At 42.4% G+C, this 14417-nt stretch overlaps 1 protein-coding gene across 1 annotated transcript; it reads left to right on the top strand.

Annotated features, from left to right (window-relative positions):
- Positions 1–124: 124 nt before the first annotated feature.
- Positions 125–13424, top strand: comp (cartilage oligomeric matrix protein). Its single transcript, XM_020480332.2, has 19 exons — positions 125–361; positions 2223–2296; positions 2411–2462; positions 3033–3178; positions 3438–3575; positions 3691–3768; positions 3892–4044; positions 4244–4348; positions 4463–4570; positions 4676–4835; positions 4938–5056; positions 5166–5218; positions 5486–5679; positions 5802–5980; positions 6101–6149; positions 6255–6451; positions 6766–6938; positions 12249–12388; positions 13117–13424. The coding sequence occupies exons 1-19, from the start codon at positions 295–297 to the stop codon at positions 13173–13175; spliced, it is 2244 nt and encodes a 747-aa protein (XP_020335921.1). The 5' UTR covers positions 125–294; the 3' UTR covers positions 13176–13424.
- The last annotated feature ends 993 nt before the right edge of the window (positions 13425–14417 follow it).

Here is a 14417-nt window from a genome sequence, read left to right as displayed (position 1 = left end):
GGGCTTCTGTGTTACGTGGACATTCCAAAGTGAAGGGTTCCAGAGGACCTCCTGGGCGGAGGTGATGTCACTCTAGGAGAGATGTATAAAAAGACAGGCAGGAGAGGAGACAGATCCCACTCTCTCTGACTCTCCAAACCCTGCTGCAGGAGCCTTCCCTGGTCCTACTTGAAGACGGGGCAGAATTTGGATAAACGACCTGGTTGAACCACACCAGACTTCACACAGTGGCTCCAGACTTCACATACCTTTACTTGTCAGTTGCCGTAGAGAAGTCTAAGGGAAAATAAGAACATGCTGTGGATCCTGGTGTTGGTGATTTCTCTCAGTGTGAGCAGTGAGCTAGTAGCTGGTCAGAGAGGTATGTCTATAATCACTTTAGTATCCTTAGTGAGAATTTAATATATACTTGTAGGTCAAAAATGTTGGAGAGATTTGAAAGTCTGGTAACACCTTATAATAACAGTGTCATGAATAAGGCATTTATAAATTAATGATTATAAATTGTATAAATGATTATGAATTGTAGTGCTTATAAATGCTTATACATGTTTATAAATGTTTACAAATAATTATTTGTATACATGAGTTATTATTAATCCCTTATATAAATAGTTTATTAATGCTAACTTCTTGGAAGTTATTATAAAGTGTTACCACCTTTACAGATCAAATTATTTTGGGAGCCTGTGATAAATGTAAAATAAATGTCTTGTCAATGGCACGTAAAATTATATCTATCTAAAATGCTACGTTTATATGATAATCATCCCAATTGAATGTCACTGTTTTTATTAAGCATATTCCTTATTTTCAGCATTCATATTCAGCATTCATTTACAAATCTGAATTGCTAAGTCCTATCATCTTCATGGCCAATGGGCTGATTCATTCAGCAGCTTATGCTGTTGAGCAACTTGTCAAATCACACTGGTAGTGTCATCGTAGTGTTCACACCATTATTTCTGGAGCCTGTTTGCTAGGAATTCATACAGAAAACATTTCAGCTCCTAATGTGAAGACCACACTTCCCCTCCTCCATGCTCAAGAGATGTTGACACAACACAGATCCCTAAGGAGTTGTCCTAGGTCAAATAATATATCTAGTAGGTTTCTGTTGGAGCAGTACGACAGTCCCCACATACCAGGTTATCCCAGCATTCTATTCATCTGGGACACTTCTTCCTGGGTAAGGCCCAGACCTCATGCCCTGTAAATCTAACATCCACAGGAGTCCATAATTAAGCCTTAAAGTGAGTGACCTTGCCATGATTCTTGCCAACAACTGTGAAACTTAACCAGACTCCAGTGTAGTATCTGCTCTGTTCTTTCCAAGCTCCTATTCGATATCTTTCACATTGAAATTAGTGTGAAAAATTCAATTAATTCCTTATCAATTCAAATTTGAGACAAATTGGTTTTGCAGCAGTAGGAAAAAGCATTTGGCACAAACCCCACGACATGTAAGTCTCTGTGTTTGAGTATGCATGTAATTCAGGCCAACGGATAGTCTTGGAATGCCAGCTCTTGTGGCAGGGGGATAGTAGCACAGAGGCAGAGAGCCCACTCAGGTAGTAAAGATGATGAATGGGGAAGTGGATTATGTTGTTTTATAGAAGGACATCTGCATAGTTCATCCCCAACTCATTGCTCACTGATGACTTGAGTCCAACACAGATGTGCTTCCAAAACAATGTCACAAGAAGAGGAATGAGGTAGAAAAAAAGGTTTCTGAAAGGTTTCTTCAGCTGTCCCCACAGGATAACGCTTTTGGTTCAAGGTAGAACCCTTTTTGGTTCCAGGTAGAACCCTTCTGGGTTCCATGTAGAACCCTCTGTAAAAATGATTCTATATGGAACCCAAAAGGGTTCTACCTTAAACCAAAAAAGCATTATTCAAAGGGTTCTCCTACGGGAACAGCCGAAGAACCCTTTTAGGTTCTAGATAGCACTTTTCTTTTTTAAGAGTGTACGAGCAAGAGCTTTGTGATGTGACGAACATTCTGTTGCAACATGAGGAGGACTTCGGTGGGGTTGACATTAGTTTGAGATGATCTTGGCATCATATGATGATAATACCCTATTCACCTAAAATGTCTATTCTTACTGTCAACTGACTCGTCCTTTGACTTTGGTTGAAACGTAGTATACTGGAACAGGAAGTATGTTCTGTCCATTGCTAATGTGTCGCTAATACAGTATTATGAAATATTTAATTTTCAGATGGCGAAATCATCAATCAGATCAAGGGAACAAATCAAGCTCTGGCTGAGATCAAAGAACTGCTGAAACAACAGGTAAAGCCACTGTTTGGACTTACAGGGAAACTCTCTGTGAGGATGTCAGGTCCAGTACACGGTCCCATACAGTTTAATAATGTGAACTAATAGTGTCTTTGTACCTCCATGCAGATCCAAGAGATTGTGTTCCTGAAGAACACAGTGATGGAGTGTGAAGCCTGTGGTGAGTAGCCTAGGCCAGCCAGCAGAAATAGATATGCCAGTTGGATGGCAGTAAATACTGTGGTGTAGCAGGCTAGAGCTCCTTCAGGCACATAAAACAGTTACTGTATTTTGAATACAGTACATACATGAATAAGTACATAAGTACATTTAATATATAATTATGTATACATTCCACATAGTACATTACACCAATATATCAACAGCATGATTGCTATCTCTATTGTATGTAAATATGGTACATTTATATATTATTGGCTCTCATGTACTTTTGAATATATACAGTACATAAATCAACATATTCATATTTAATGGAAAATGTAAACAACTCGAAAATGCCATGTTTTTTTATTTGATTTATTTGACCAGATAAGTCGACAGAACAAATTCTCATTTACAGCAACTACCTGGGGAATAGTTACAGGGGAGAGGAGGGGGGATGAATGAGCCAATTAAGTTTCCTTGCCTCCAGTAGATGGAGACATTGTACGGGAGAGCGCTACAATTCAGAACATTAATTCAGGTGGTCTACTTGGCTGATGGATGACTTATCACCCTCTTCCCCCCCTAGGCATGCAAGGTCCCTCTCGCCCCTCCTGTGACCCTAACCCCTGCCACCCGGGGGTAAAGTGCATTGAAACAGCTGGCGGCATCAAGTGTGGCCCCTGCCCTGAGGGCATGGTGGGCAACAGTACCCGATGCATGGATGTGGACGAGGTAGGACACTTGAGCAAACACCCCCACCCCCCCCAAAAAAACAAATTCACCTAGTATTCTGTAGTGGGCCTAAATTGAAACACGATCATGTACTCATAGTATGTGTTATTGTGTATTGCACAAGTTATTGTGTACGTTGGTTTTAAATCAACTGTTAAAGTGTCTGATTTCATGATATCTCAATGGCAAACTCTAATATCTATTGAAGAGTCACATTTCAAACATATTAATACACTCTCTCTCCTCTGCTCCTGTGTAGTGTGTGGTGAAGCCTTGCCACATGGGTGTGCGCTGCATAAACACGTCCCCAGGTTTCCGCTGTGGCCCCTGTCCAACTGGCTACACTGGCCCTCAGGTGCAGGGAGTAAGCCTCTCCTACGCCACTAAAAACAAACAGGTAGGCATTTTGGCTCAAGCAAAAAGCTTATGAGCTTGGCATTGGCAACATGTAAGGTTTTGTTTGAAGATATATGCATTATGGCTTTCTTTTTTTGTATTTGAATTCTACTCAGGTCTGCAAGGACATCAATGAGTGCGAAGGACCCAAGAATGGAGGTTGTGTGGAAAATTCCAATTGTGTAAACACACCTGTAAGTATAAATAATAACCAATCAATGCCACTCAATACTGTATATTTGAAAATCCAGAGGTCTTTCCTCTGAGGTCTTGAGGAACTAAGTTTACAATGTGGTGGCGGTGTTTGTTGTTGTCAGGGCTCGTTTAGGTGTGGCCTCTGTAAGGCAGGCTATGTTGGGGATCAGCGCAAGGGCTGTAAGCCTGAGAGAGCATGTGGTAATGGCCAGCCCAACCCCTGCCATGCCAGCGGAGAGTGTATTGTCCAACGAGATGGGAAAATAGAGTGTCAGGTAATGGGATACGATTATGTTGCAATGGATCAATGTGAATATGAATACAGCCTAAATGTATACTGCTCCTTTTAATACATGTTGTCTATAGCATTCTGTTGGATGCAGATTGACCTCTATTGATTCTGCTGAAATGGAATTGAATGTTAATTGACATTTCATGTACAGTCCATAACTCTGTCTTTATCCTGATTCACAGTGTGGGGTGGGATGGGCTGGCAATGGCTACTTCTGCGGATCTGATATTGACATTGATGGCTTCCCTGATGAGAAACAGGAATGCGCCGAGAGGAACTGTGCCAAGGTAATACACTATTATCACCTTGAAAAGACAAAGGAAAACTGTGACTATACTATTTCAAACAGAAAGAAAAATCTAAAGCAGAAAAATGAAGTCACATTCATGTGCTTTATATAGGATAACTGTCAAACGGTACCCAACTCTGGCCAAGAGGACGCAGACAAGGATGGTATAGGAGACGCCTGCGATGAGGATGCAGATGGGGATGGAATCTTAAATACACAGGTTACTGGTCTCTCTCTCGCTCATGCTTACTACAAGTATTTACACCCTATTTTGTATCTTAGTGTAAAGACAGGCTCTGATAAGACTCTGATGCCTCTATGGTAGGACAACTGTGTGCTGGTACCAAACGTCAACCAAAGAAATGTGGACGAAGACGACTTTGGAGATGCCTGTGACAACTGCCGTATGATCAAAAACAACGACCAGAAAGACACTGATATTGATAGACTGGGTGACGAATGTGACGAAGACATTGATGGCGATGGTCAGTATGCATGGACAGTATTTGACCGTGACAAGACTACTTCTGCTATTGCTGTAATACATGTCAATTGACATATGACAAAGATAATCTTCCCTACTACAGGAATCCCCAATAACCTGGACAACTGCAAAAGGGTTCCCAATACTGACCAGAAGGATCGAGATGGGGACAAAGTCGGAGATGCCTGTGACAGTTGCCCTTACGTTCCCAACCCTGACCAGGTCTGGTTTCGTATTGGCTGTACTTGTACACATTCTAGTCATTACAACATGTTGTACGTAACAGCACAACAAACTTTGGTTTGTTTGAATGATATTTATGTTTCCACAGTTGGATATGGACAACGACTTGATCGGAGACCCTTGTGACACCAATAAGGACAGGTATAGTAGTGTTACTAACTAGCTTTCTTTACACCTCCCTGCCTTTAACCATTGTAGGCCTGTGAGTGTGGATCCAATCTATTGGTACTCCATTATTAAAAATTACCTTCCAAATATTATTTTATATGTTATGTAATGACTTTGGATCACCACTTAAACTTTCATAAACCCACAACAGTGAGAACTGTAAAATGGTCTCCAATGCTGAATCCTACCCCAGCCAAATCTCTGTCTTGGTCTCCTTGTGTTTTTCTCTACTATTCTCAGTGATGGTGACGGTCACCAGGACTCTCAGGACAACTGCCCTGCGGTCATCAACAGCGCCCAGCTGGACACGGACAAGGATGGCCTGGGGGACGAGTGTGACAACGACGATGACAATGATGGTATTCCTGACCTTCTGCCCCCGGGACCGGACAACTGTCGCCTCATTCCCAACCCTCTGCAGGAGGACTCTGACGGTGAGTCTAGCCATTTTTCAGCCCAGTTTCAAAACAGTTCTCCAATATATCCGTGTCATTTTGATATTAATGTTATCCTGTGTCTTCAAAGTCACAAATTTATTTTGATTTTCTTGTTACAGGTGATGGGGTTGGGAACCTGTGCGAGAACGACTTTGACAACGACACCATCATCGACAGCATCGATGTGTGCCCAGAGAACGCTGAGGTTACTCTGACAGACTTCAGGGCCTACCAGACAGTGGTGCTGGACCCGGAGGGAGACGCACAGATAGACCCTAACTGGGTGGTGCTCGATCAGGTATTGATGCATGCATTAAATCTAATCTAAGTCAAAGGGTGTTACAGTATATACAAATAATTGCCAGGAGACATGTTAACTGCTTAAGTTCCATCATTTTATCTGATTCTCTTTCCACAGGGTAGAGAGATCGTTCAAACTATGAACAGTGACCCTGGACTGGCTGTTGGTAAGAACAGCAATCACACTGTGTCTCACGTTGGATTCATTCAATAAACCAATTTATGTACCTTTAGAAACACACCCTGACCCAAACTCACGCCATTCTCTCAAGGTTACACGGCTTTCAACGGCGTTGACTTCGAAGGGACGTTCCATGTGAATACGGTAACAGACGACGACTATGCAGGCTTCATCTTTGGCTACCAGGACTCTTCCTCCTTCTACGTAGTGATGTGGAAACAAGTTGAGCAGATCTACTGGCAGGCCAATCCGTTCCGAGCTGTGGCAGAACCAGGGATACAACTGAAGGTAAAACAAAATCCTATACGCACATACTATATATGACTTATCCAGTCGTAGTAAAAGTCACGTTCATATACAAATTCATGCCACCACACCACAACTCGGTCAATAGTCTGACCTACACACAACCCATAGGGCCAGTTTCTTAGACCAAGATTAAGTCTACTCCTAGACTAGAAACCAGCTCAATGGAGAATAGATACATTTTCCAGTTTCTTCCCCCTTGAGCTGAAGTATTAAAACACCTGCCCAGATTGATACATTGGAAGAGATCCACAGTTATGTAACATTGGTGCCTATGCAATTGTGTTGACAACTAGGCTGTAAAGTCCAACACGGGACCAGGGGAAAATCTACGTAACTCCCTGTGGCACACCGGAGACACCAGTGACCAGGTGAAGCTGCTGTGGAAAGATGCCCGCAACGTGGGCTGGAAGGACAAGACCTCCTACCGCTGGTTCTTGCAACACAGGCCCCAAGATGGATACATCAGGTAGTAGGCTGCTATTAGACACAAGTCATAGGCGTTTGATGGCCTTTGGCGCAGTTTGACATTCATGACATGACATTGTCCTTTGATAATACACTCAATTTTAATTTGTGTGTAACGGCGTTCTTCGTTTGTTGAAGGAGAGTCTGATCGAAATGCAGCGTGGTGGTTAAATCATGATATTTAATGAAAATAATGACGATACATGAAATAACTAATGAATACAAAACAACAAACGGAACGTGAAACTTATTACAGCCTATCTGGTGAACACTACACAGAGACAGGAACAATCACCCACGAAATACAAAGTGAAACTCAGGCTACCTAAATACGGTTCCCAATCCGAGACAACGAGAATCACCTGACTCTGATCGAGAACCACCTCAGGCAGCCAAGCCTACACTAGACACACCCCTAATCAACCACAATCCCAATGCCTACAAAAACACCCAAAACGACAACACAATAACCCATGTCACACCCTGGCCTGACCAAATATATAACGAAAACACAAAATACTAAGACCAAGGCGTGACAGAACCCCCCCCCAAGGTGCGGACTCCCGGACGCACCTCAAAACTATAGGGAGGGTCCGGGTGGGCGTCTGTCCATGGTGGCGGCTTCGGCTCGGGACGTGGACCCCACTCCATAAATGTCATAGTTCCTCCCCTTCGCGTCCTGGGATAATCCACCCTTGCCGCCGACCATGGCCTAATAGTCCTCACCCAGAACCCCACTGAACTGAGGAGCAGCTTGTGACTGAGGGGCAGCTCGGGATTGAGGCAGCTCGGGACTGAGGGGCAGCTCGGGACTGAGGGGCAGCTCGGGACTGAGGGGGCAGCTCGGGACTGAGGGGGCAGCTCGGGACTGAGGGGCAGCTCGGAACTGAGGGGCAGCCCGGAACTGAGGGGAAGCCCAGTACTGAGAGGAAGCCCAGTACTGAGAGGAAGCCCAGTACTGAGAGGAAGCCCAGTACTGAGATGAAGCTCAGGTAGGTAGTAGGCTCCGGTAGATCCTGGCTGGCTGGCGGATCTGGAAGATTCAGGTTGACTAGCAGATCTGGAAGATTCTGGTTGACTAGCAGATCTGGAAGATTCTGGTTGACTAGCAGATCTGGAAGATTCTGGTTGACTGGCAGATCTGGAAGAGTCTGGCTGACTGGCAGATCTGGAAGAGTCTGGCTGTCTGGTGGATCTAACTGATCCTGACAGACTGGCGACGCTGGGCAGACTGGCGGCGCTGGGCAGACTGGCGACGCTGGGCTGACTGGCGACGCTGGGCAGACTGGCGACGCTGGGCAGACTGGCGACGCTGGGCAGACTGGTGATGCCGGGCAGACTGGCGACGCTGGGCAGACTGGGGGCACTGGCGGCGCTGGGCAGACTGGCGGCACTGGCGGCGCTGGGCAGACTGGCGGCACTGGCGGCGCTGGGCAGACTGGCGGCGCTGGGCAGACTGGCGGCACTGGCTGCTCCATGCAGGCTGACAGCTCTGGCGGCTTCTTACAGACTGACAGCTCTGGCTGTCAGTCAGCATTACGTGTACAACTGATTGAACTGACAACATTTTATAAGACCACATACTGTTGAACTTGAACAACACAAAATTATTTTCATGCATGTTTTCTCTTATCATATTATCCAAATGGTATTCTTTACCACAATAGGGAACATCTTCCAGTTCTAACATACAGTACCAGTCAAACGTTTGGACACACATACTCATTCAAGGATTTTTCTTTATTTTTTATTATTTTCTACATTGTAGAATAATAGTGAAGACATCAAAACTATGAAATATGCAATCATATAACACATATGGAATCTCTGGTGGCTATGGATTCTCGTTCAAGTGCTGTCTGTAAATCCAAATGTTGTAACCCTCGATCTAGACTTGCAATTACCTTGCTGCTTCTATTGTCTGGAAATTGTCTAACCCAGGTCTTGACATTCTTACCCCTATCGAATGAAGTAGTCAGAGTGGCCTGAAGTTTTTGCATATGAATGTAAGTCTTCTGCCGAAGCTTGATTTGGTGGATATATGGATAAAAACTGCCGACCCTGATGTATTTATGCTTTCTGAAACCTGGCTTAAAAAATCTATTACAGACAAAAATATTGGCATAAATGGCTACAATGTTTTTTGTACAGATGGTAAATCTATGGGTGGTGATGTTGCTGTATACGTAAAAGACAAGTTCCCTTTGGTTTTCTGATTTTTGTTACTAAACCTAAGCAATTTGAATATCTGTCTTTCAACCTAAACCTTGGTGCATCTTTAAATATGGTTGTATCTTGTTGTTCTAGACCTCCATCTGCTACTGTTGGCTCTCTGGATTGTATTTTCAAATTGTTATCACAGAATGTCAATTCTGAGTTTGTCCTGATGGGTGATCTGATTCAGGACTGGCTAACATCAACTCAAAATTCTATGCAATACCTATAATCTCACTCAGATTGTAAACAGTGTAACTAGGTTGAATATAAAATATCCTCTTTGATTTATTTGATCTTAACCAATACTCCTCATCGTTTTAATGCTTCTGGTATTTTTGCAAATGACAAGTGATCACTGTGCTATTGCCTGTGTGAGAGATGGTAAAATTCCTAAGAAATCCCCATGTGTCATTACGAAAAGAAACTGGAAGCGGTTTGACATTCAACGTTTATTACATGATGTATATAGCATTGAATGGAATGGAATTAATCCCTTATGTTGAACTAGCCTTTTCTTACTTCCACAACGCATTCCAGGATGTATGCAATAGGCATGCCCCTGAAAAAAACATCAGGATTAAGGGCAGAGAGAACCCTTGGTTTACTAAAGGAATTTACACAAATGATTGTGATTTTCTTTTTTAGTCAGGTCGGTAAATAAATATCAATTACAGTCCCATTCTCATTTGCTTCGAACAGTACCAAAAATTAGAACAGGTCATGGTAGAAATAGTTTTTGTTAGTTACTATTTAGCTCCGTAGTCCTGGAATTCTCTCCAGAACATTTTAAAATTTGATGATCTAGTCTCGTTGGTGGAGTTTACACACTTGTTCGATGTTTATCATAGAAGAGTGTAATTGTCTCTAATGTAGTTGTTGTACTGTATGTGTGTTTATAGTTTTGTTTAATGTTGTGTTAGTGTATGTAAGTTGTTTTGTCTGAAACATTGTTCCCCCTGCTGCTATTGGACCAGGTCTCTCTTGGAAAAGAGAGGTTATCTCAATGAGAAAAATGTTTATAAATAAAGGTCAAATAATACAATTTAAATGTAGTAACCAAAAAAGTGTTAAACAAATTAAAATATATTTTATATTTGAGATTCTTCAAAGTAGCCACCCTTTGTCTTGATGACAGTTTTGCACACTCTTGGCATTCTCTCAACTATCTTCACGAGGAATTCTTTTCCAACAGTCTTGAAGGAGTTCCCACATATGCTGAGCACTTGTTGGCTGCTTTTCCTTCACTCTGCAGTCCAACTCATCCCAAACCATCTCAATTGGTTTGAGGTTGGCTGATTGTGGAGGCCAGGTCATCTGATTCAGCACTCCATCACTCTCCTTCTTGGTCAAATAGCCCTTACACAGTCTGGAGGTGTGTTTTGGGTCCTGTTGAAAAGCAAATAATAGTCCCACTAAGCGCAATCCAGATGTGATGGCCTATCGCTGCAGAATACTGTGGTAGCCATGCTGGTTAAGTGTGCCTTGAATTCTAAATTAACCACTGACAGTGTCAACAGCAAAGCACCCCCACACCATCACACCTCCTCCTCCATGCTTCGCGGTGGGAACCACACATGCGGAGAACATCCGTTCACTTACTCTGCGTCTCACAAAGACACAACGGTTTGAACCAAAAATCTCAAATTTGGACTCATCAGACCAAAGGATAGATTTCCACCGGTCTAATGTTCATTGCTTGTGTTTTTCTTGGCCCAAGCAAGTCTCTTGTTCTTATTGGTGTCCTTTAGTAGTGGTTTCTTTGCAGCAATTTGACCATAAAGGCCTGATTCATGCAGTCTCCTCTGAATAGTTGATGTTGAGATGTGTCTGCTACTTGAATTCTGTGAAGCATTTATTTAGGCTGCAATCTGAGGTGCAGTTAACTCTAATGAACTTATCCACTGCAGCAGAGGTAACTCTGGGTCTTCCTTTCCTGTGGAGGTCCTCATGAGAGCCAGTTTCATCATAGCGCTTGATGGTTTTTGCAACTGCACTTGAAGAAATGTTCAAAGTTCTTGAACTTTTCCGCATTGACTGACCTTCATTTCCTAAAATAATGAGGGACTGTTTGTTCTCTTTGCTTATTTGAGATGTTCTTGCCATATAATGGACTTGTTATTTTACCCAATAGGGCTATCTTCTGTATACCAGCCCTACCTTGTCACAACTGATTGGCTCAAATGCATTTGCCAGCAGCATACCACCCTGCATACCACTGCTGGCTTGCTTCTGAAGCAAGCCCTGGATGGGAGACCAGATGCTGCTGGAAGTGGTGTTGGAGGGCCAGTAGGAGGCACTCTTTCCTCAGGTCTAAAAAATATCCCAATGCCCCAGGGCAGTGATTGGGGACGCTGCCTTTTGGAAGGGATGTGAAACGGGTGTCCTGACTCTCTGAGGTCATTAAAGATCCCATGGCACTTATTGTAAGAGTAGGGGTGTTAACCCTGGTGTCCTGGCTAAATTCCCAATCTGGCCCTTAAACCATCACGGTCACCTAATAATCCCCAGTTTACAATTGGCGCATTCATCTCTCCCCTGTAACTATTCCCCAGGTCGTTGCTGTAAATGAGAACGTGTTCTCAGTCAACTTACCTGGTAAAATAACGGAGAAATAAAAATATTAAGAAGGAAAGAAATTCCACAAATTGCCTTTTAACAAGGCACATCTGTTAATTGAAATGCATTCCAGGTGACACATTCATGAAGCTGGTTGAGAGAATGCCCAGAGTGTGCAAATGGTGGCTTCTTTGAAGAATATAAAATATATTTTGATTTGTTTAACACTCTTGGTTACTACATGATTCCATATGTGTTATTTCATAGTTTTGAGGTCTTCACTATTTTTCTACATTGTAGAAAATAGTAAAAATTATGAAAACCCCTTAAATCAGTAGGTGTGTCTAAACTTTTGACTGGTGCTGTAACTATTCTGGTTCAAGATGGTCATATTTTGGCTGCATTTACACAGACAGCCTAATTCTGATCTTTGCAGAATTATTGGGAAGATAATTGGTCTGCCTGTGTAAACGCAGCCTTTGTCATATTTTTGTGTTCCTTACTGGTCTCCCTATGTGTTTGTGTGTGTCATTTTCAGGGTGCGTTTCTATGAGGGTCCTCAGCTAGTGGCAGACACAGGCATCATCATAGACACCACCATGAGAGGAGGCAGACTGGGCGTCTTTTGCTTCTCTCAGGAGAACATCATCTGGGCTAACCTACGCTACCGCTGCAATGGTGAGCAGCACACTAATGCTGACCCCCCCATTTAGAATACCCTTTTAACAAGCAGGAAGTAGAGGAGAATGAGGACCTTAGGGAATCAATTACGGAATGATTGCCTTGCAGCATCCCGATAATATAATTCCTGTATTGAGAAATGGATGAAACTGGTCTCTGGCTAAAGGGGAACTGCATTTACCTATATTTTGTGCCTGCTTCTATGCCTTCACATTAGCATGAAGTGATACCGTGGCTGCATTTATATAGACTCCATCTAAATTACCTCTTGGTACACATACGACTAGTTTGAGGTTTTAGAGAGAAAACATTTGAGGCAATCAGCAGTTGAAACAATGAAGTGTTTTCCCCACCCCTTCTTCGGTTAACAGCTGAGGGATGGGGCTAGAGGAATATAACCACTCCAAATTCATATACACCGCTATGGATGCAAGGACTGATATCCATGATATCAACATTATAGTTTCAAACATGGTTTGAGGCTATATAGTATGTTTACATTTACTTTGTTTCTAAACAGAGTAAAACAGGCTTATATTTTGGTTTATGATGCAGTACGATAGTTGAACTAAGCTTAAGTTCTAAGTTATATTCTTTAAGAATCAATGGGTACATATCCTTAATTTATGAAAAAAATGGATGCAGCAACTGCAGAATGCCCCTTTAATTATATTGGTCTGTTGGTTGTGTGTTCCATATTGACTTATCTCACCCTCTCCCTTTAGATACAATCCCCGGGGACTTCGATACATACCAAGCCCAACAGGTCCAGCTGCAGTTCTAACAGGGCACGCACATCTGCCCAAATGAAGACTGAGAAGACAATGCATCTACAACCCCAACATTACAGAACACATGTCTCCCAGATGAACAGTACAGTGTTGCTTCTTAAATGGCACCCAATCTCCTATATAGTGTACTACTTTTGACTAAAGACTATATAGGGAATAGGGTGCCATTACAGACACACCCAGTGAGATTTCACTCAGCAAAATGGCGGCTGACATATTGATCACCACCAGCAATGACAGAGGATTTTCCTGTCTTACATTCGCTCCCCAATAATTCCAGTTCTCAGGGGACTTTTCTGTCTACCATTACTCTGTCACCAATATATAAATGTGAAAATGTATTTTTTTTTTATAATCAGGGTGTTGCCAGTAAATGTGGTACATTGTGAGGGGACCCTATAAAAATAAAAACATTTGATATGCATTAGATTACATGTGATCAATTATTACTGTTGAGTGCCCTAGAAATAAATGTTTAACTACACATCTTTATTTTGCTTTAACATATGCTGAATATATACTGTAAGACTTACTTTTAAGTCAAAACAGTGAAGAAAAGTTCTACTACTACTAACTAGCCCGAAACTGTGATGAAATGTTCTACTACTAACTAGCCCGAAACTGTGATGAAATGTTCTACTACTAACTAGCCCGAAACTGTGATGTAAAGTCCTACTACTAACTAGCCCGAAACTGTGATGTAAAGTCCTACTACTAACTAGACTGAAACTGTGATGTAAAGTCCTACTACTAACTAGACTGAAACTGTGATGTAAAGTTCTACTACTAACTAGACTGAAACTGTGATGGAAAGTCCTCCTACTAACTAGACTGAAACTGTGATGGAAAGTCATCCTACTACTAACTAGACTGAAACTGTGATGGAAAGTCATCCTACGAACTAGACTGAAACTGTGATGGAAAGTCCTACTACTAACTAGACTGAAACTGTGATGGAAAGTCATCCTACTAACTAGACTGAAACTGTGATGGAAAGTCCTCCTACTAACTAGACAAACTGTGATGGAAAGTCATCCTACTACTAACTAGACTGAAACTGTGATGGAAAGTCATCCTACTAACTAGACTGAAACTGTGATGGAAAGTCCTCCTACTAACTAGACAAACTGTGATGGAAAGTCATCCTACTACTAACTAGACTGAAACTGTGATGGAAAGTCATCCTACTAATTAGACTGAAACTGTGATGGAAAGTCATCCTACTACTATCTAGA

The sequence above is a fragment of the Oncorhynchus kisutch genome, linkage group LG4, assembly GCF_002021735.2.
Source record: "Oncorhynchus kisutch isolate 150728-3 linkage group LG4, Okis_V2, whole genome shotgun sequence".
In the NCBI taxonomy this organism is placed as follows: Eukaryota; Metazoa; Chordata; class Actinopteri; order Salmoniformes; family Salmonidae; genus Oncorhynchus; species Oncorhynchus kisutch.
The sequence above is the reverse complement of the archived record's forward strand: the minus strand, read 5'-3'. Positions and strand labels throughout refer to the sequence as shown.